Here is a 22,512-nt window from a genome sequence, read left to right as displayed (position 1 = left end):
AGTCATATTACGCTACGTAAATATGTAAATGTTTACATTAGACTGATAAGTGCATCTCTGTCGTAGCTCACTATGGTGGCTGCTGTGAAGCTTATAAAAATATATACGGTATAAAAGACAAATAAATGCATTGACTGAGAGGAGCTCCATCTAGGATGTGAATATAACATTCATTCTGATTCTGACCATTGCTCTGGTCAGTCTAATAGAAGACGGGTTTTTGACTCGCCCCTGTAAATAACATTTTCATCCACAGCACACTGTTATTTTTCAGACTCTTATATTCTATTACGTGACGTAAATATGCACATCTTTCCACCTGAGATAGAGAATGTCATGGGCTGTGGTTGTACACTGGGTGACAGGCTCTGGTTGTACACTGGGTGACAGGCTGTAATTGTACACTGGGTGACAGGCTCTAGTTGTACGCTGGGTGACAGGCTCTGGTTGTACACTGGGTGACAGGCTGTAATTGTACACTGGGCGGCAGGCTGTCCTACGCTGGGTGACAGGCTGTAGTTCTACGCTGGGTGACAGGCTCTAGTCGTACGCTGGGTGACAGACTCTAGTTGTACACTGGGTGACAGGCTCTAGTTGTACACCGGGTGACAAGCTCTAGTTGTACAGAGCCACTCTAACAGGTCGCTCTGCTCCTCCCAGCTCTGACAAGGAGCCTCCCGGCGAGGAGGAGGACGAGGAGCTGAAGGAGGTTCTGGACCTGAGGAAGATCGCCGTGCAGCTCCTGCAGCAGGAGCAACACAACAGGTAGGATGTCCTCCTTTTGTCCTCCTTCACCTCCTCTTCTGCCCCCTTTCAGCTCCCCTCCCCTTAGGGGTGGGCGATATGGAAGAATACAATATCACAATATTTTCCCAAGCTGTATCACGATACACGATTTTATCACAATTCTTTTTTATGGTTATTTTTCAAGTTACTTGACAAAAACTAGACTCTCTGGGTTCCTTTTGGGAGGTCTAAATTGAACTTTACAAGTATGTAACTCTGACAGTATACAAATGAAACCAAATGGACCCTTATGGGTCCATTTGGTTTCATCTGTATACTATCAGAGTTAAGGGGAGACCTTGACATTTTAAAGTTTGAGAACTACTGATTTAGACCAACATGCAAGTGAATTCTGCATTGAATCTCTGTATTAACGATTAAACAGGGTTTTTTACAAGGCTCCCTCAATTGTATCACGATGTATACGATACCTCTGAAAAGGCATATCGTGGAGACAGTGTATCGTCTCAACGATATTCATCACCATATCGCCCTCCCCTACTTCACCTCCTCTCTCCGCTCCCATTCACTTCATCGCTGCTCCTTTCAACAAACAAAAAAAAAACTATTACTGCACTGTGTCAAGGTGACAACACAAGTAGGCCCATGTATGGACTATACTTGCACGCCAGCAGAGCGCGTCACGAGGTGCGCTCACCACTGTGATGCCAGTGACAACACCGCTAGCCTCGCGTAGCCAGGCTTACTCATCTCCGAAGAGAAAAGCCTGGTGACAATAGAAGGCAGAAAGCGTTCAACTTCCGCCGTAGGAATTTCACCGGAAGCTGTATTTTTTTCACGGTGCGGTGTTCCTGCAAACGTATTCCCTGCACGAAATTAACTCTGGTCTACGTCTCCTGCTCCGCCGGTTGCGCTCGCAATAAACAATATACAAACAAAAACATTGATTCAAGCAATGTTACACCTATTAACACATCGGATGCCCACGTGGTGTCTACAAGTCAATTTCTTTGATGTCGCTGGAGGCCCAACGACGCGTTTGACGCGTTGTACAGTAAACTATACTGTACTGTAGCTACTGCACTTGGCTACCGCGGTGATGAAACAAACTCCATTTCCCAACATGCAGCGCGCAATTACGTCACCCGGACGTGCTGTGTGTCTCGTTGACTTCCTGTTTAGCGGCTGCACAAAAATGCTGTTTTCTCCGGATTCTCTTCCTTTTTTCATTTTTTTCTCAAAACGGCAGCCTCTTCTACATGCCGTAACACAAACACTGTGGCTTAGAAATGATAAAAAAGAGAGTGAGTTAAGAGCTACAATCTATTTTAGTTTTTTCGCTGGGGAATGTAAACAGACCCGCACCGCATGACGTAACGTCCGTTAAACGCAGACTTCCTCTAGAAATCTTGGAACACACCGAAAGGCATATTGTCTACAGGGTGCAACACCGCTGGAATCGCCAGGAAGGCTGGTCCCTCATTGGCTGTTAATGATGACGTTGCCAGATAATGTTGGTCCCTGATTGGGCTATGGGCTTAAAGAAGCGGTGCCATAGTTTTGTATTTTTTTCTGGTTTTCATGTGTCTAGGAGGTTGACAGTACTTCATGAGACCCCCTGGTGTGGTTGTTATGAGCAATTATGTTTTCTCTTTGTATTTGGCTTTTTTGCTGGAGGCTGCCACCTTGTGGGGTCAAAAGTGCTGGTCCAAAAACACAGATCTATACTTTATTACATCATAGAATCAACCCCTCCCCTAATTACCATTCACCCAACACTTGTGGGTGTGGCTAACTTCAGCTGGGTCACCACCCACCATGACAACCAGGGATACTTAATGAACTGGTGGGTGTGGCCACATAAAAACATAATTTTAACTCTTTCTGTACACTTTTTTGGAAAACATCTTCCTCCTAGTATAATCATAATAGTAGATAATCATGTTTTATAAGGGGAAAATCATGGCACCCCATCTTTAAACACACACGGCTACCTACCTATACCTACATCAGGTCTCCTTGTTGTGGAGTGCAGCTTTAAATCCTCTTCCTCTGCTCTTGGCTCTAACAAAAACCTCCATACCAAGGGGCGGGGCATACTCCACTTTTAGAGCTGAATTTAGTTTGTTTCGGTTCGGTTCTGGGAGTCACAGAATCTCGGCAGCACCGAACAGCCCCAACCTCTGAATGACGTCTTATTGTAGTATGGACAGAGCCTCTAAAAGTGTGAGTATGCATCGGCCCTAACTCTTTAATATCTCTAAACCAGTGGTTCTCAACCTGTGGGTCAGGACCAAATTATTTTGGAGGTCCCCAGATGATTAACTTAAATGTGCAACATTGTTTTCTCACTCAACAGTAAACAAACCAACATAAAGTTTAAGTGTATAGAGGGTTTCTAAAGTGACAATTCAAGGACCTTTTAATACCTCTAAAATGACAAATTAAACATTGGCCAAATTGTCAAATGTTAGAGGCAGAAATGGTGAAAATAGCCGATTTACATGCTCACAACGCATGTAGATCGGCTATTTTCACAATGGAACCATGTTATACAAAATGTAATGCCTCAACTCTTAGTGCTCATCAGGGTGGGGGGGGGGGGGGGGGGTGGTCCCCAGTTAAAATAAATAATAATAAATAAATAATCATATTATGATTATTTCGGGGGTCGCGGCCTGAAAAGGTTGAGAACTAGTGCTCAAAAAACCTCCACACTAACTCTGTCACAATGTGTCCTTTTTCCTCTCTGTCTCGCTCCTCTTTATCCTGCTGACTCCGCCCTTCTTGCTGGCCCCGCCCTTCTTGCTGGCCCCGCCCTTCTTGCTGACCCTGCCTGCTCATGCTCCGCCCCCGCACCCCCTGCATCCCGCCACTAGGCGGCGTTCTCTCATCTGCCGAGCAGAGAGTCTGATCCACCGACGGAGGGTGACGGGCCGAGCACACAGGTAGCCGCGGCACACACCGCTGTTAATGTTGACCCTCCAGAAAAACGCGGGCATGTGTGTGTCCAGGTTTCATGGCTGTATGTCAAACAGAGCATGAGCTATACCTGTTCAAAGTTTGCACTTTCGAAGGCTTCCTACAGCGCCACCCTTTGGCCAATTGTTTGGAGCTTCGTCTTTTCGGCGTTTGGCGTAGTCCTCTATCATATTGCAGAGTTTTGTAAAAAGGGACTGCACGGTCAAGCCAGAACAGAAAAAAATGGCGGAAAGATAATGATAATAGAAACACCAATCTTAATAGCGGCTTACAAGCCCCTTACAGGGATTGGCCTCTAATAATGCATCTAATTAATTTATAGGTCAGTCAATCTAAGAGAAAATATCACTTAACCCCTTTTCAATGGATTCTGGTAGCATTGGCCATGCTAAATAACATCTACCAAAATCTGCCTCCCAGAAAGCCGCCATTTTCAAGATGGCGTCCCAGATGGTTGTGGGGAGCTTAAATGGCTATATCTCGAATGAAAAAAAATATATATATATATATATATATAAATGCTTTTTAGACTGATTCTGGTACCTGGTATCTGGTACATGCTTGAGAACAGACTAAAGATTTAGGAATACACCTTCCCGAAATAATAACCTATAACCTGGGATTTATATGTAAAAACAAAAACATAACAATTGGTGACTATAGTTTTTCGATTTTTGGCATGGTGTTGGGTATTGCTATAAGGTCTTCAAAAAGAAAGCAAACAAGTTGGGCTCACCCCCTAGTGGTCTGTTTGCAATGGATCCAATATTAAAGGAGCTATAGTCAACTTTTTTTCTTGAAAAACAGATGTTAAAATAAAAATAATGTTTCGAAAATATTTTATAAAAAAATAAGCTTCATATATGTGTTTCTATTCAAGAATGACCACAAAAAGCGTAAAATAATGATAAAATAATCATTTTGGCCATTGTCAGACCGACAATTTGTTTACATTCTAGTCTATAGACTAGGATGTAAACAAAGTGTCGGCCCTACAATGAAAAAGTTGACTAGTGTTGAAACCTGGGACAAAAACAAGGCATTGTGGGTCTCGGCAGTAAATGAGTTAGCAATATGACAGTGTGTGTGTGTGTTCACGTTCTACAGGTCATTCTACAGGATGTTATTAACAACATGATTGTGTGTGTGTGTGTGTGTGTGTGTGTGTGTGCGTGTGCGTGTGCGTGTGCGTGCGTGCGTGCGTGCGTGCGTGCGTGCGTGCGTGCGTGCGTGCGTTCAGATTCCTCAGTCATTCTGGAGGTTCCAGCAACAAGCAGCGCTCGCCTGCTCAGACGGCACGCAGGTACCGATGGACCTGATGTATCCTTCATTCATTCATTCATTCATCCATCCATCCATCCATTCATTCATTCATTTATCCATTCATTCATTCATTCATGCATTCATTCATTCATTCGTCCATTCATTCATTCATTCATTCATTCATTCATTCATTCATTCATTCATTCATTCGTCCATTCATTCATTCATTCATTCATTCATTCATTCGTCCATTCATTCATTCATTCATTCATTCATTCATTCGTCCATTCATTCATTCATTCATTCATTCATCCATTCATTCATTCATTCATTCATTCAGGGTTCCCACGGTCATGAAATTCCTGGAAATATTTTGAAATTAGAAAAAAAAAATCCAGTACTGGAAAGGTTTTGGAATTTGATCAAGGGTCCTAGAAGGTCCTGGAAAAAAATAGCTATGCATTGTCTTTGGTTATTGATTTTGTTAATACCTCTGAAATGACAAATGAAACATTGGCCAAAATGTCAAATATTGGCAGAAATTGTGAAAATAGCAATGAAACCGTGTTAAACAAAAGTCCTCAACTCTTAGTGCTCGTCAGGGTGCCGGGTCCCCAGTTAAAATGTGATTATTTCGGGGGTCACAGCCTGAAAAGTTTGAGAACCACTGTCTTTGGGCATTGCACATAGGAGTAAGCGACTCGTTATTGAGCTGAATTATTGTTATATAGTCCTGGAAATCGGACTTCATTCTTTCATGTGTAATCACACAGTGGAGGACCAAGTACTCATCCCTAGTACTCGAGTCAAAGTGTAGAAGATAACGTGCACTTGAGTTAAAATGCTGGGCTGGCGTACTTGCATTCTTTTTTCAAATTACTTGACAACTTGTTCTTACTCCTGAGCTCTGAGTAATTTTTATTGTTATGTTTAGTAAGTCCAGTTTTGATGTCAATACGTTCAAATAATGTGAACAATAAGTATTGATTTCTAATCTATTCTATGTTATTGATTTTGTGTCTCTTCTCTCAGTGCCTCTCTTGACGAAGGAACCAGTGGAGGACCACCGCTGACTGGACAGGTACCAAAAAGTACTCATATTCCTTACTTAAAGGTGATACACCATGAAATTTCACTTTTCCTATTTTAAAACCTTTTTTGGGGGTCCCACTAGCACCTTCTATCCTCACAAAGTCCCATTTCTGACCGTTGTGTCTTTCTCTGGTTTTGGGAAGGTGGAGGTTAAAAGCGTCCCACGGGTTCTCAAAACGGGCTGTTCAGATTTGATGCCGATTGTGACGTCATCTGCCGATTGTGACGTCATCACAATCGGCAGGGGGGGGGGGGGGGGGGGTGGCGCAGTTCAGGCCAAAGGTGGTACTGCAGCTGAAATGCTCTGAGAGCCATTCAAAAATGAGAGAGGCTCTCTATTCAGGAGTGGTAATTTAGCCTCAAACCTTTTGAAAAACGTTTTTGGGACATAAACAATATGACATAAATACTTTTTAAATGCATGGTGTATCACCTTTAAGTAAAACTACTCCTTTAAGTAAATGTACTTAGTTACGTTACACCACTGCATGAGGCCAGACACAACGTGTGATTGGCTGTTTGTGGTATGACAACGTATATTACAGGCCTTCCATCCATCTTCAACCGCTCTATCGGGTCACATGGGGGCAACGGTTCCAACTGAGATCTTCATTTTAGAGTGATGTATGTAGGGAGAATTGTGCGTCTTGTGACAATCGGGTCCAATATTTAGTTCAGTGACCATGGGGGCTATAGGATGGTTCAGAAGCTGTGTTCACGCTCACTTTTCCCGTAAAAGTATCGAAGTCCTGTCTCTGATAATGTGGGTTAATGGACTCTAACCTGCTTTCCGGTTTACTAAAAAAACACCCAACTACGTTGCGCACATTCGGGATTAACTCTTTTACTGCTTTGTACGTTCCCGTTCGCCCCAATTTTGAACCCAGCTCGCTGCCAATACGAACGCTCGTTCTTTTACCTTGTCTGATGACTGTAAGCTGATGAGGGGTTGCGCTGGTGTGTACAGTAAAAAACATCTCCCGTAATGCTGCTTCCAAATCTCCACCACACGTAAACATCAATGATGTCCAATATACTTCCTGGCTGCTCTCTGTGGACCTGATCTAGATTATGCATGTCTATGCTCTGAACGACGGCAAGCGGAGCGGCCCAATTCCATTCCATTCTTTGCATAAGGCTGCCCTCTGCCGCCAGCTTGGCTAAAGTACACATATGTAACCCAGCATAGCAGCGGGGCAGTGATTTCGGAAAGCACAGCTTTAGACCAGCCCTGAAATTATTATTTTCTTTCTAAAATGTGATAAAGCCACACAAGCATTTCATAAATATCAGGCTACATTTCACTTAACTCATTGAATGCCCTTTTCAAGATGGCTGCCAAGTACCAGGATGCCACATTCCTAAATTTGTAGTGCACGGATCAATTTTTAGTGCACGGATCGTGCACGCCCATGCACCATATATGCACCATATGTGTAGTACTTTTTAACAGCTTTCAAACAAAAATATCCGCTTGGAAATCCGTTCAGGCATTCATGAGATAGAAGCCTTCAAAGTCAGACAAAACAAACACTGCCACCTTCCTAAATTTCTAGTGCACGGATACATTTTTAGTGCACGGATCGTGCACGCCCATGCCTAGATCATGTACCATATGTGTAGTACTTTTTAACAGCTTTCAAACAAAAAAATCCGCTTGGAAATCCGTTCAGGCATTCATGAGATACAAGCCTTCAAAGTCAGACAAAACAGCCATTTTTGACATTTTGAAAGATGTGTTTGTTATGGGGCTAAACATGCAATTTCGCAATTGCGATCATGCCTAATACATTTGAGGCATTTTTAGAATTTTTTTTATAAAAAAAATTTTTGAAAAAAAAAAAAATATATATATATATATATATTTATTTTTTTCAAAATGGCTTCCAACTCGGGAAACTCGGGCTGTGGCAGCCTGGGACTACTGTAATAACTCGTGAAACTCGTGCCTTGGCAGTCATTGAGTTTAACGCCAGAGCTTAACTCTGCATGTAAATAAGACTTTTTTTTTAATTAATGTGAAGAGAAACCTCACATTTTGCAGGTTACATTTCATCTAAAAGGCTGCATTTCTCAGATCTAGTATTTCTGCATGGCATAACTCTATAAGCCATATCTACAAAACTGTTGGGTCAATCTTCACAACCAATATATCATTTTGTAGCTATGAAATGAAAAAATGAAAATGACTAGCCCTCAGCTGTGTAAATAAATAAATAAAAATAAAATAAATAAATAATGAATAAGATTTTTAATAGATCGCAAAGGTAAGCTGCTGTTTGCTTGCACCAGCCCCAATAAATAAATAATAAATCTGGCAGTAGAACTGTTAAAGGACAACTTTAGTTTTTACAACAAGGGTTCATATTTTAGATTGTAATTAAAGAATATAAAAGATGAGTGTTAAAATTATTTCATTTACTTCTTTCTATTGTTTTAGAGATTCTTATTTCAGTGGTTGGGGGGTTGGGGGCATGCATACAAGTGGCTAAATATGTCATTTTACACAGAATAAGCCCATTCCCAAGATACAACGCAACCTTTCATGGTTGGATATGACTTATGGGGACTAATAGCAATAAAGAAACTGCTGGCTTATTGTGTCTAAAAAGACATATTTAGCCACTTGTATGCATGCCCCCATTCGTACGCATGCCCCACATTTTAGCACGGTAAACGCGATAAAACAATAGAACGAAGCAAATGAAAACATTTCAACACTCACTTTTTCTTTTCTCTAATTACAATCTAAAATATGAACCCTTTTTGTAAAAAAAAAACAACGTTGTCCTTTAAGGCCTGTCCATACTTTCTCCGAAACCGAACTTTTCGGCAGAAAGGTCTGGTTCGAGTACAAAACGACGTCACTCGCAACTCCTGCAAAGCATTACACCGAATTAGAGAAAATGTGCACGTTGGAAAGTCGTTACTCACCGAACATTCCGAAGGTTTCCGGGGTACTATGGGCAGGCCTTTATGCCGATAACGAAGTATAAGAAGTAAACCCGAGGTTGGTGGTTGTTTCTTATCCATTCGTCTTGGCTGACGCTGCGTCGCTGACCTCTGAACTAGAGCCCGACCGATATATCGGTCAAACCGATATATCGGTCGTTTTTGGACCCATTATCTCTCCGATTTATTGGTCGTTTTTATAAGTAATATTAGACCACCATTTGATGACATTTAGCCACTCAGACCCAACACTTAGAATATATCGTCGTTGCCCGTTAGGATCCATTGGGTTTCATTTTACACTCATGAGATAAAGAGTTGGTGCCATGATTTCCCCCCCCCTCTAAAACATGATTATCAGGTATTATGATTATACTAGGAGGAAGATTTTTTCCCAAAAAGTATACAGAAATAGTTAAAATTGGGTTTGTATGTGGCCACACCCCCGGTTCATTAAGTATGCATGGCTGTCATGGTGGGTGGTGACCCAGCTGAAGTTAGCCACACCCCACAGTGTTGGGTGAATGGTAATTAGGGGAGGAGTTGATACTGTGACATACTTAGTATCTGTGTTTTTTAACTGACATTTTTGACCACAAGGTGGCAGCCTGCAAGAGAAAACAAACAAATACCAAGAGAATACATAATTGTTCCTAAAAACCACACCAGGGGGTCTAATGAAGCACTTTCAACCTCCTAGACACATGAAAAACAGAAAAAGTACAAAACTATGAGACCACCTCTTTAAAGATCTTATAAAGGGTCCATTTTGTTACCAAATCTCCATCATTTTGCCGGGGACCACCTGGAAATTGCTCAAGGACCACTGGTGGTCCCCGGACCATTGGTAAAAAAAAAAAGTAAAAAAGTTTTGAAGGGAATACATTTTAGAAATTTAGGCTATTTATTATTATTTTAAATTATTACAAAACATCGGTTAAACATCGGCAATCGGTGGTCTAGCACTCTCCATCGGCAAACATTAACTATATTGAAAAATAGCAGATATACAAGCTCACGCGCGCTGTGAGTGAGCTTGTAGATCTGCTATTTTTTTAAATCGTGAAAATTTGAATTTTGACCCGATTCTATAAGTGTCTTGAATCCTTATAAGCTTTTTTGAAAAATCATCGTCAAAGAAAAGGTCCTTTTCACTTAACTGGAGCTCAGTTAGTCTGTTCTTGAGAGACTACTATGTCAGGGGTCTTCAACAGGGGGTCCGCGACCCCTAGGGGGTCCGCGGAGGTACTGCAGGGGGTCCGCGAAATTATTGCTTAAAAAAAAAAAAAAAAAATGTTTTTTTTTTGTTTGTTTTTTATTGTTCACATTTATGTTAAAAAATAAATCATGATTCTATCCATTTTGAATAGCTTGAATACATGTTTACTATGCAATTGACAGATTGTTGATATTATTGACATTGGTTCTCAGTTAATAAGTAGTATGTTTAGAAATGGTAGTGGTACGGCCCACCCTGCTCGCTGTAACTTGTACATGTTTAAAATTTAAAATATGTCGTAGCCCCGACCCCCCCACCCTACGAGGTGGTAGGGGGTCCCTGCTCCATCTCCCCATCAGTTTGGGGGTCCCCGGCCTGAAAACGTTGAAGACCCCTGTACTATGTCAGTGGTGCTCAAACCTTTTCATTTGAAGGACCCCCAAAATGATATTTATTTGGCCACGGACCCCCATCTCAAAATATTTCTTTCCAGGGACCCCCCCAGAAGCAAAATCCGACTTACAAACGCTCGCTTTGAAAATACATATATTCAAATATTTGCACACATTTTCACGACTTTTTCAAAAATAGCAGATCTACAAGCTTGTATATCTGCTATTTTTCACTGGTTAAAGCATTCAATAATTCCATGCCTAAATGGGTTCATCGGCCCAAAAATATGACATCGGTCGGGCTCTACTCTGAACGGCGTGTTTCTTTTTTTCGCGTCCCCGCCAGCCGTCCTCGTCCTGCTCCTTCGACAGCAGTCTGCGGTCGGAGACGTCGGACTCTGAGCCTCGCTGGCCTGAAGTTCCTCCCGTCCTCAACCAGAACGAAGAGCGCCGGAGGACCAAGTACCTGAGGAAGGATTACCTGAAGGTACGGAACCCCCAAAGGGTCCGCAGCAGTGTGCCGACGGGCCGGTATTCCGACACTAAAACTAACCCTAACTCTGGGGGGCACGGTGGCGCAGTGGTTAGCGATTCGCCTCACGGCTAGAAGGTCCTGGGTTCGATTCCCGCCGGGGGACGCTGTGGGTGCTGGGGGCGTGTTTCTCCCTCTGCGTCATCAGCGCCCACACCTTAGGTGGGGTTGACGATGGGGCCTTTCTGTGTGGAGTTTGCATGTTCTCCCCGTGTCTCCTAGGGTAGATACCCTCACAAAAACATGCAGTAATCCTGGTCTCAATAATGCCTTCCCCTGGCCAGCCGGGGCGCTTGATGGAGGGGAAAGGAACTGGTTGGAATAACGTGTTCCACGCGCTACGTCCATCCCGGGGAAATCCCCCCTGTCAGGTGAAAAGAAACAACTTGGAATACTCATGCATTGAAGGAAGCATGAGGTCAGTCCGTTGTCTCCCCAGGCGCGGCAGAGGGAGAGCAGAGCCCAGGATTACATAGACAATTGGAACTGGGTGAAAAATGGGTTGCAAAATCGCGGGATAAAAATGTAAGAATTAAAAACTAACCCTAACTCTAACCCTAAATAACCATGACGAGTAACTAACCTGCCGACGCTAGTCGGAACAGCGGCCCTCAGTAACCATGACGAGTAACTAACCTGCCGACGCTAGTCGGAACAGCGGCCCGTCGGCATATTGAGCGGACCCCACCCCCAAACCCCATGTTTTTGCTTAATTGTTTTCCCTTCATGCAGTACAAGTAATTAAACAATTAACAAATTAAAGGATTATTGTTTTCTCTTCCGGCTGTACAAGTGATTAACTCATTGACTGCGTAGAGTAAACATTGTCTTTTCACTGCCAAAGTTTTCTTACCTTTTACGCAGCGCACATGCATGTTGATCGTGCACGCCGGTCCACAGATCATGTATCATGCATGTGCACGGCATTCGCCATTACCAAAAAAAATCACACTCGTGTGAACTGAGCGGTGGTGTGTGTGTGTGTGTGTGTGTGTGTGTGTGTGTGTGTGTGTGTGTGTGTGTGTGTGTGTGTGTGTGTGTGTGTGTGTGTGTGTGTGTGTGTGTGTGTGTGTGTGTGTGTGTGTGTGTGTGTGTGTGTGCAACAGCGCCCCTCCCTTAACATGTGTGGTCAGAAAAGGTTACTGCAGGAGTGCAGGCTACGGACACGGAGACAAACAGACAGACAAACAGACAAACAGACAGACAGACAGACCCACACACACGGCCACGTATAGGAGCGTTGTGACCACCGCTCAAAAAAGGGGAAATCCATTGGAGCGTCCATATTTTCTCTTTGAACAAATGAATCCTGGATGGAAGTTGGATTGTTTTAGAGATAATCTAATGAATTAAAACTCACCAAACTCCTCATATGGCAGTGGGTGAGTTAATGAATGAATTAACGAATGAAAGGATGAATGTTTTCTCGCCCTGCAGTACAAGTGTCAGAGCGCCCGGAAGAACTCCTGTGGAAATGATGACTGTGAGGTAAGAGTTAATTATGTTATAATGCTTTATTTATACCATGCATGGGCAACTGGCGGCCCGGGGGCCACATGTGGCCCACACCTTCACTCAATGCGGCCCACAGGTTAATATTGGAATACCGATATCTTATTGATTTCAGCAGTGCTACGATTCCAAACATGCAAACATGACCCGCTTTAATTACTTCAGTCTATACTAGTAGCTCAATGACTAGTATTACACTTGTACTGTCTTTATGTCCAATGTCTGTGTATTTAAGTCCAATGTCTGTGTATTTAAGTTCGTAAAGTTAACATAGTATAACTAAATACTTTTCATGATGTAGATCGTCTATTTGTGCTACTATTGTGAGATATAGAATGATTAGTAGGGTTTTAGGGTTAAGGAATGCTATTGGCTGCCAACGGTCACGTGCAACAGCAGGGATACATGGGACATTGTCTTGAGCTTGCCGAAAATAAAGCACACAAAGAAGAATCATCACGAGCCTATGATCACAAGCCCCTCCTACAGCATACCCTGCTTTGACATCAATTATAACATAAATTGGAACATGTTTTCACAAAACGCATATCATGGTGATTGAATCGAGGCTTTAAACTAGCGACAGGAACCATAAAGTGTTTATGACAATGTATATTAAGGTAAGAAAATCTAATGTAAAACTTCAGTAGAAATGAATGGAATCCTATGGAGAACATGTTGCTTTTGGTAGCAGAAGAGTGCAACTAACGGCCAATCATATGCACTTTCAGTTCCGTGTTTGCTTCATGTTAAATCCAGACAACTGGACCCCTGGTGTAACATCAGTAACTCTCTGTGTGCAGGAGGGCATGAGGAACTCAGACTTCAGCAGCAGCACTCTGACAGTGTTTGGACTGAAACCGCGATCAGGTGAGCTTTCTGCTTCTCTTCTCTTGTTTGGTCTTCTCTTCTCTTCTCTTCCCGGGACTGAGCATTGGTTTGACCTCCCGTTGGTCCGACCAGTTTAACATTCACCAGGTTAGCATTCACCAGTTTAACATTCACCAGGTTAGCATTCACCAGTTTAACATTCACCAGGTTAGCATTCACCAGTTTAACATTCACCAGGTTAGCATTCACCAGTTTAACATTCACCAGGTTAGCATTCACCAGTTTAACATTCACCAGGTTAGCATTCACCAGTTTAACATTCACCAGGTTAGCATTCACCAGTTTAACATTCACCAGGTTAGCATTCACCAGTTTAACATTCACCAGGTTAGCATTCACCAGTTTAACATTCACCAGGTTAGCATTCACCAGCGTCGGCAGGTTAGCGTCTCACCAGGTTAGCATTCACCAGCGTTAGTTTAACTGAGGTCAAGGTTAGGTTTTTAGATGGTCAAACCAACGGGAGGTCAAACCAATATCATGTTACCCTCTTCGCTTCTCTTTTTATATCAGACCGCACAGTTGATGGTGATCAGGAATGCTGGTCCCTCATTGGCTGTTGATGATGACGGAGACATCATCACCCCATTGATGATGTCACTCTGTGTTATTTCAAGGGGTTTCCCATTGGATGACGTAAACACAGACATAGATTTGGCTAATTTATAGGTAGGTAGGTAGGTAGGTAGGTAGGTAGATAGTAGGGGTGTAACAACATAGTAACTGTATCGAAATATCGTTTTTAACTTAAAAAATCTAAGTATATCGAAATGAAAACAGCTAAAATCGAATTGTATCGTTTTATTTTGTATCGTATCAAATCAGCAGTGCAAATAATCAATTGTATCGATACTGCCTACTTGTGCATTATATTTTTAAAAAGGAGGAGTTTAATTACTTCTCCTTTCCATATAGCTACACTAGTCTGTCAATAAATGTGTGTAATCTCTGGGTTCATGTCAAGGTGCAGGTTTGTCTATATACGATGTCCATGTATTTGGCAGATAATCACTGTGTTTACTTATTTATATCCATAATAATACATGTTTCCCTTAAAAGCCTGCACTATCCACACTTTTCACACAGATTTAATGTCTTTGCTAAATAGTTACTATATCGATTTTAAATCATTGAATCGAATCGTATCGTATCGCCATGAATGAACCAATATCGTCCATCGTATCATCAACCATGTATCGTGATATGTATCGAATCGCTATTAAAATGTATTGTTACATCCCTAATAGATAGATAGATAGATATAGAACAAGACTTTCCCCCAGGTGAAGGAGTTTAGGTATCTCAGGGTCTTGTTTTCTTGTTTCTTAAGTGAGTCGAGGACGGAGCAGTGCCTTTTCAGAGAACTGTTAATCTCTAAACACATCCATGCACTCAGACAGGATACAGGATGAACTGGAGCTGCACTCTGTCGAGGTGCCAACTTACACCTTGTGCTCTAGTAGGCCATGTATGGCATACTAGAGCAGTGGTCCTCAACCTTTTCAGGTCGCAACCCCCAAAATATTCATATTTTAATTGGGGACCCCCCACCCTGACGAGCACTAAGAGTTGAGGCATTACATTTTGTATAACACGGTTCTATTGTCAAAATAGCAGATCTACATGCTCACAACGCCTCGCAACACGAGGCGTTGATCGGTTATTTTCACAATGTATTCCTCTAATATTTGGCCAATGTTTCATTTGTCATTTTAGAGGTATTAAAAAGTCCTTAAATTGTCACTTTAGAAATGTGCAGATACCCTCGATACACTTATACTGTATGTTGGTCTGCTTACTGTTGAGTGAGAAAACAATGTTAACATTAAGCTAAACATCTGGGGACCCCCCAAAATAATCTGGGGACCCCTCTGGGGGTCCCGACCCACAGGTTGAGAATCACTGTACTAGAGCACCAGCAGAGCACTGGCATCACCAGTGGCGATGCCAGTGACATCACCAGACATGCTGGTCCCTGATTGGGCTCGGAGTCGAGCTGCTGCTCCTTCACTTGAAAAGGAGTCAGCTTAGGTGGTTCGGGCATCTTGTACAGATACCTCTGGAGCGCCTCCCCACTAGGGAGGTCCTCGCTGCGTGTCCCACTGGAATACCAAGTTCAAGACAGGAGATTATATCTCCACCGGGAAGAGACCCATTGGAAGACCAAGGACCAGATGGGAGATTATATCCTGACTGGGAAGAGAACCCCTGGAAGACCAAGGACCAGATGGATTATATCTCCACTAGGAAGAGACCCGTTGGAAGACCAAGGACCAGATGGATTATATCTCCACTAGGAAGAGACCCCTTGGAAGACCAAGGACCAGATGGATTATATCTCCACTAGGAAGAGACCCCTTGGCAGACCGAGGACCAGCTGGGAGATTAGATCGTCACACTGGTCTTGGAACGGCCCAGGATCTTCCAGGAGGAAGTGGCTGAAGATGCCCAGGAAAGGGAAGTCTGGAGCTCTCTGCTGGAACTGTTGCCCTTGCGACCCGACTCCAGATACGTGTTTGAAGATGGATGGAAGGATGGATGGATCCCTGTGGGGGATATATCTCTCTTTGGACGGAGATACAGGCTGGAGGAGATGCAGTATCTTATCATCTCTGGGCAGAAACTGTGTAGGTCCAAATCTTAGTTTCCAGGAAATGGGATAAAAAAAGAACCTTTTTCAACAAATGGTTACATGGACATCCTTATTAGTGTGGCTGCCCCACAGGGCAACCACACTATAGTTCTTGTCTGGATTTCTCATCATCTGATGTAACCTTTTTCTCTAAGGGTTTTCCCATTGAAGTACTGCTGTAACCCTTCACCCAATCAGACGTCATGATACCTTGATATCATGATGTCATCCTTTCCCTTCTCTCTGATTGGCTCCCCATTAGAGTCAAGGGCAACCACACTTGCAATTTCCAATTGCATCTTTCTAGTTGGCAGCTGTACTCCTCCTACGCTAAACTAACACATTTGTTAAGGTGAGCTCCCACCGAAAGATGACATATAATCCTAGTCGCATGAATCACCTCACCTTGGTCGCGCTGGTCAGGGTTTCTTGGGGGGGAAGCGATGTCTGGGAAGTGACACACCAATCCTGGTTGTCTTCATGTCAATCAGAGAATCAGTCAAGCATGTGGCTGACAGGAGAGATGATCAGAGGAGCAGAGTTTCTGCCACCATCGTTGAGACATGGACTGAAGAATGGAAAGAGTTTCTCGGTGAAGGTGCAGCCAGTGTAAGAGTAGAGATGAACTCTGGCCTCCACGTCATAAAAGGAGACCAGACCCTCCTCATAATCCACAAACACTCCCACCTTCTGGACCTCCTCTCGTACAGGGAGGAGGACAGCGGGGCCAGCGGCAGCGCGGTACTTGGTTGCGTTCCTCAACACTATAGTCCAGTAACCATCGTCAGGACTCAGTGTGATGTGTCCCTTCCTGTTGATGGACTCTCTGGCCACTCCCAAACTCCACTCAGTCTTCCCTTTCATCTGAACCCCATAGTAGAACCTTCCTGTGCAGAAGCTCTCTTTTCCTAGGATATTGACGTCTTCGGAGAATCTCTCTGTGTTGTCTGGGAGATCCTTCCATACGTTTCCGTGACTCACTTGTTTTCCGTCCTCAGACAGGATGAGTCTGCAGTGTGCTGTATCAGGGTTCAGGGTTATATCCACTAGATATTTCCGGATCCTCCTCAGCTCAGCGTCACACAGCTTCTCAATCTCTTGACTGAGTGTCTTCTCCAGCTGAGCCACAGCTGTCCTCACTGTCCTCACGTGTGAAGACTGATGGACATTGACCTTTGTCCAGTCCTTGGTGGGTCTCCACCCAGACTTGGACGGGAATTTCTGGACGGCTTGGAGGTGGTCTTCAGTGTGCGAAAGCTGTTTCAGCATAGAGCTTCTCTTCTTTAACTCTGTGATTTCCTGTTGAAGCTCTTTAATGAAGCCTTCAGCCTGTTTCTCTGTTGTTTTCTGCTTCTCGTCAATCACATCAATGAGCTCAGCCTGGCTTCTCTCAATACAGCTGATCAGAGCAGTGAAGACCTGCTTACCTTCTACTATGACTGCGTCTGCATCGTTCTTGCTGAGCTCTACCGAGTGTTTGACCTCCTGAATCTTCAGTTGTCTCTCCTGGATCATCTGCTGAACTTCATCCTCTGTCTTTGCTTCATATTCTTTCAACTTGTGACTCCGGAACTGATCGGCCATCTCAGAGAAGACTTTATTGACAGAGAATTCCAGTCTCTTGTGGAATTGTCTGTTACAGAGTGGACACTTGCACACATCAGTGCTGTCCCAGTGCTGTGTGATGCAGGCTTTGCAGTAGTTGTGTCCACACGGAGTGGTGATTGGATCAGTGAACACATCCATACAGATGGAACACAGGAAGTGATCTTCAGACAGGAGAATGCTGGCAGAGGCCATCTCTTCAAAAGGGAATCGGGAATATATGAATGGGAGCTCCAGGAAATGTTTATGGTGTGGGTCTTCTCGGGAAGTAATATTTCTAACAGGATTCTCCTCCACCGTCTCACTCTCGCATTCTCGTGGTCTCTGTCTTCATACGACTAACGCCTGCACATCGTGTAATCAGTTCTTAAGCGGTTCTTACGTCATCAAACATGACGTCACCTCTTCCCAAAACGTGGAGTTCCACAGGGCTCCGACCGGCCTCCACGTACGCTGATCAGAAAAGGTGGCCGAGCTTCACATGACATTGTTGCCGTTTCCCTATTGGCTAGAAGTTACTCTATAAAATAACCCCATTGACTTGAATGGGAAAATAACTAAAAATGGAAACCACACATGCCATTTCCCATAATTGCGTCTTTTTCACTGGCATTTTCAAATACTGACATCCTGTGATCTTGTGATGTCATGTAGTTATAACCCCAAGGGAAAACTTCTTGGAAAGCCTACACATCAAACGTATGTAATCCGATAGGAAAACCCTTGGAAAAAACACATGGTGCAAAAACACATAGCCATTTATTGGAGTGGTTAGCACAGCTCATTACATGCACATGTATTACCTTATATTGGTGCATAGATGTTAAAGAGGGGCTATGCTTACATTTTCTTGGGGGGGGGGGCGGACATTATTGGAGGGCCAGAGATTTTTTTAGGGACAGGACAAAGCCAAACTTTGGAGCTTAGCTCCTCCCAGGAGCAGCGCTCAAAAGGACAGCATACATCTAAAAGTGTGAGAGTTTAGCTCCATTGTGGTCCTTTTGAGTGCAATGGACCATGGACCATTCTCTAAGCCCCAAATACCAGCTTAGCGACGATTGCTACGCAGCCATCGATTTGGTTGCGACAAGTCAAAGTAATCCACTGGAATACACATAAAAGCCAATGAGGGTCCAGCATTCTTGGTGACGTCACCATCAATAAGTGCAACCTCATATAAACGTAGAGGGTGATGTCATAATATTGAGGCATACAGTATATAAGGGCCATGAGAGGGCCCGTCTATGCCCGTAGCTTATAGCATAGCATGGATGGGCATAAACTGGCATATCTCCGATAAGCTTGAACATTGATGAGCTTCACATGACACTTTGACCAGACTATATCCACAACTTTCCCACGTCCCGCCGCGCAGGGGCGTCACAAGGGGTAGGAAAGTGGGACTGGGTTACTAGGGCCCAAGGTGGAGGGGCCCTAGTAACTTTAGCTATTGATAAATAGCATATATACAAGCTCACAGCTTGTAGATCTGCTATTTTTGAAAAGTCGTGAAAATGTGTGCAAATCTTTGAATATATCTATTTTTTAAGTGAACATTTGTAACTCAAATTCTGCTTCTGGGGGGTCCCTGGAACTAAATATTTTGAAAGAGTTTGAACATAGGTTTCTTGGCACACATTTTTACGATTTTTCAAAAATAGCAGATCTACAAGCTCGCAGCGCGGCACTCGGTGCCGCGCTGTGAGCTTGTATATCTGCTATTTTTCAATAGTTAACATTCATGGGGGGCCCGCAGTGAATCCTTGTACCCAGGGCCCAGGATTTGGTGTGACGCCCCTGCCGCCGTGCATTGCGTAGAAGTTGTGCGTCAGTTTCCGGCGTTGCGCCCGAGAATGATCTACAAGCACACAACGGTTGCATCTGCGACGCGACGTGAGCTTGTATGTCTGCTGTTAAACAGAAGTGTCCCACAGATAAGGCTAAAGTAAATTCTTGCGGAAACAGGTGGATAAGTGGGCCAATTCCCATGATCGGTCATGTTTCACTTCACTATGAAACGGGCGACTCGGGCGCAAACCTCTATACAGTCTATAACAGGGGTCTTCAACGTTTTCAGGCCAAGGACCCCTTAGTTGAGAGAGAGATGAAGCAGGGACCCCACACAACCTGTTTGTTCATAGATTCCATATAGTTTCATTGTTTGACAGCACAATCATCAGTGTATTTTGGATTCATGTCAATTTGTGTTTTCAGATATTTAACCACTTGAACTGTCAATACTTAACACATCTGCCGCCTTACACGTTTATAAACGTTCTATTTTGCCCAGCTATCTACCGCCTTACACGTTACTGTACGTTCTACCATTTTTGGCCACTGGGGGGCACTGTTCACTAATATATGATACAGCAATGTGTTCACTGCTCTCCTGGCAGCCTGTGATGCTGATAAAAAAATATAAAAAATTAATTCATGTAATCAGCTTTCTGCACACCTTCTTCAAGATGGCTGCCAAAATGGCTGCCATCCACATGCTGTAATTGTTTGTGTGTGTTAACTCATTGACTGCCACCATTAAAAGTGAACTATCAAGCTAGGTTGCCAAGCATTTCTTGATTTCTTACCATGTTTACCATTTTTTTTTTTAATTCTGTCTAATGATGACTATGTCATGCCATGGCCCAGAGGAAAGAGGATAACTTCTAGTTTCCACAGAAAAAATAATTATGTTTTTATCATGTACACTTCTTTAGTTATAGCCATTTGAAAACCCTTGTTTCACCAAAACCAAGCCCTCTCAGAATAACAACTGGAGAAAAATACGTTTTTGTGAATGGTCTCTTTTCAAGCAAACAACTAATTTTTTTTACTCACAGCTCTTTATTTATTACATGAGATGCTTACTTTATGATCTGAAACAAAACAATATTTTCTTACAGTGTAATGGGCACATTGTCTGTCCGTCCGTCACACGTCACACTTTTGCACGTCACATCGTATCTCCGCAACCGTTGCCCAGATCCATGCCAAATTTTGCACACACACACTCCTTGCCTGCCAAACTACAACCTCCACCCATCAATTCTCACATGCCCCTCTTCTAGCGCCACCTTGAGGCCGATTCTTGCAAAACACATTTTTGGACACTGCTCCTACAAATTTTGCCCTAAAATCACGCAAATCGGTACATACTTGCTCTACACTGATGTCATCAACATGGAGCTCTCATTTAGCGCCACCTTCAGGCCAATTTTTCAAAACACATTTTTGGACACTACTCCTACAGATTTTGCCCTAAAATCACGCAAATCGCTACACAGTATGTCTACACTCATGTCATCAAAATGGATCTGTCCCATATAGCGCCACCATCAGGCCGATTTTTTCAAACACATTTTTGGACACTGCTCCTACAGAATTTGCCCTAAAATCACGCAAATCGGTACACAGTATGTCTACACTCATGTCATCAAAATGTGTCTGTCTATCATCGACGTCGAGCACCGCTTGCATGCTCATAGTCAATCTCTGCGTGGTACCGTTCGAAACAAAGCCTCCTGTGCAAAGGCACAAGACACAGATGGCAGTAGAATGAGGTCTCACTCCTTTTCTTGTGTATTTTGCTGCAGATGTAGCAGACCCTTGTAGGGTTTCTCCTTCGTGGTCTGGGCGGTATCTTTTCAGGGACATGGGCTGACCTCCTCACAGTCCGAGAATCGGGCCAGAGGGGTTGGGTGGGTCGCGGGGTGCACCAGGCTTCGACAATGGCTTCGGTGAAGCTCAAGCCAACACAAACACATCAACAACACAGCAACACCTCCCAGATGAAAGCATTGACAAATCAACACTCAAAATGTTATAAAAGTTTCAACATGAACTTACCTCAGTGTGATGAGGAGAGCGTTGGTGTAACACACACACAGAGAGAGAGAGACAGATAATTCCAGTGCCGTTTAGTGTCAGTAGATCAGTAATCCTATAGTTTCATTCGTGTAGTTTTCTTTTTCTTTTTTCGTTGTTTGTGAGCGGGTTTCATGCCCTCACCGCGGAAGCCTAAGGCCCCGGCCGGGCACAGCAAGCGCCCGACGGCTAGCCATGGTTCACCGGTCGCCTCTAGTTCTGGTTCCCGTCGCGAACCAGCCCGATCCTGCCCTGGACGCGGGCGAGGTAGAGGGGCTAGAGGGCCTCCATCGAACCCCGGTCCTGGTCAGACCACCATGGATGCCTTTCTAATCGCCAATTTGCCCCGTCCGGAGACGGATACGGAGTACGAGACGGAGGAAGAAGAGGCGGCACCAAAATCAAATGATGTGTACAGGTCCGTGTCCGAGGACTTCTCCGATGCAGATGATGTCATCGGCAGCACTGGTGATGGAAGTGCTTCCATCACCAGTGCTTCTCTGTCAGGCACTGGGACACAGAGACCTTCAAGCAAAGGAACAGGCAAAGGTAAGATAAAAATAATGATATTTTATATATATGTGTATATATATATATATATATATATATATATATATATATATATATATATATATATATATATATATATATATATATATGTATGTATATATATATGTGTATGTATATATATATGTGTATGTATATATATATATGTATATATATATATATATATATATATATATATATATATATATATATGTGTGTATATATATATATATATATATATATATATATATATATATATATATATATATATATACATATAATATAT

At 43.3% G+C, this 22,512-nt stretch overlaps 3 protein-coding genes across 3 annotated transcripts in view; 2 read left to right on the top strand and 1 right to left on the bottom strand.

The window, feature by feature from the left end:
* The window catches only part of LOC308305102 (U2 snRNP-associated SURP motif-containing protein), a 269,713-nt gene that overhangs the window by 112,189 nt on the left and 135,012 nt on the right, over positions 1–22,512 (top strand). The gene's annotated exons all lie outside the window — the stretch shown is intronic.
* Positions 1–22,512, top strand: part of lrch2 (leucine-rich repeats and calponin homology (CH) domain containing 2) — an 88,323-nt gene that overhangs the window by 57,135 nt on the left and 8,676 nt on the right. The window contains exons 11-17 of the mRNA XM_080749771.1: positions 661–765; positions 3,627–3,695; positions 4,970–5,032; positions 6,025–6,073; positions 10,994–11,134; positions 12,617–12,667; positions 13,495–13,561. Coding sequence (XP_080605897.1) covers positions 661–765; positions 3,627–3,695; positions 4,970–5,032; positions 6,025–6,073; positions 10,994–11,134; positions 12,617–12,667; positions 13,495–13,561 — 545 coding nt within the window. The remainder of the gene's footprint in view (positions 1–660; positions 766–3,626; positions 3,696–4,969; positions 5,033–6,024; positions 6,074–10,993; positions 11,135–12,616; positions 12,668–13,494; positions 13,562–22,512) is intronic.
* Positions 16,710–18,014, bottom strand: LOC308304114 (E3 ubiquitin-protein ligase TRIM21-like; the record flags this gene model as incomplete). Its single annotated transcript, XM_080748673.1, has 1 exon — positions 16,710–18,014. The coding sequence occupies one exon, from the start codon at positions 18,012–18,014 to the stop codon at positions 16,710–16,712; it is 1,305 nt and encodes a 434-aa protein (XP_080604799.1).

This window comes from Nannobrachium achirus (genome assembly GCF_963921795.1).
Source record: "Nannobrachium achirus genome assembly, chromosome: 19".
Lineage (NCBI taxonomy): Eukaryota > Metazoa > Chordata > Actinopteri > Myctophiformes > Myctophidae > Nannobrachium > Nannobrachium achirus.
Note: the sequence above shows the minus strand (reverse complement) of the source record. Positions and strands in the feature narration are given on the sequence as shown.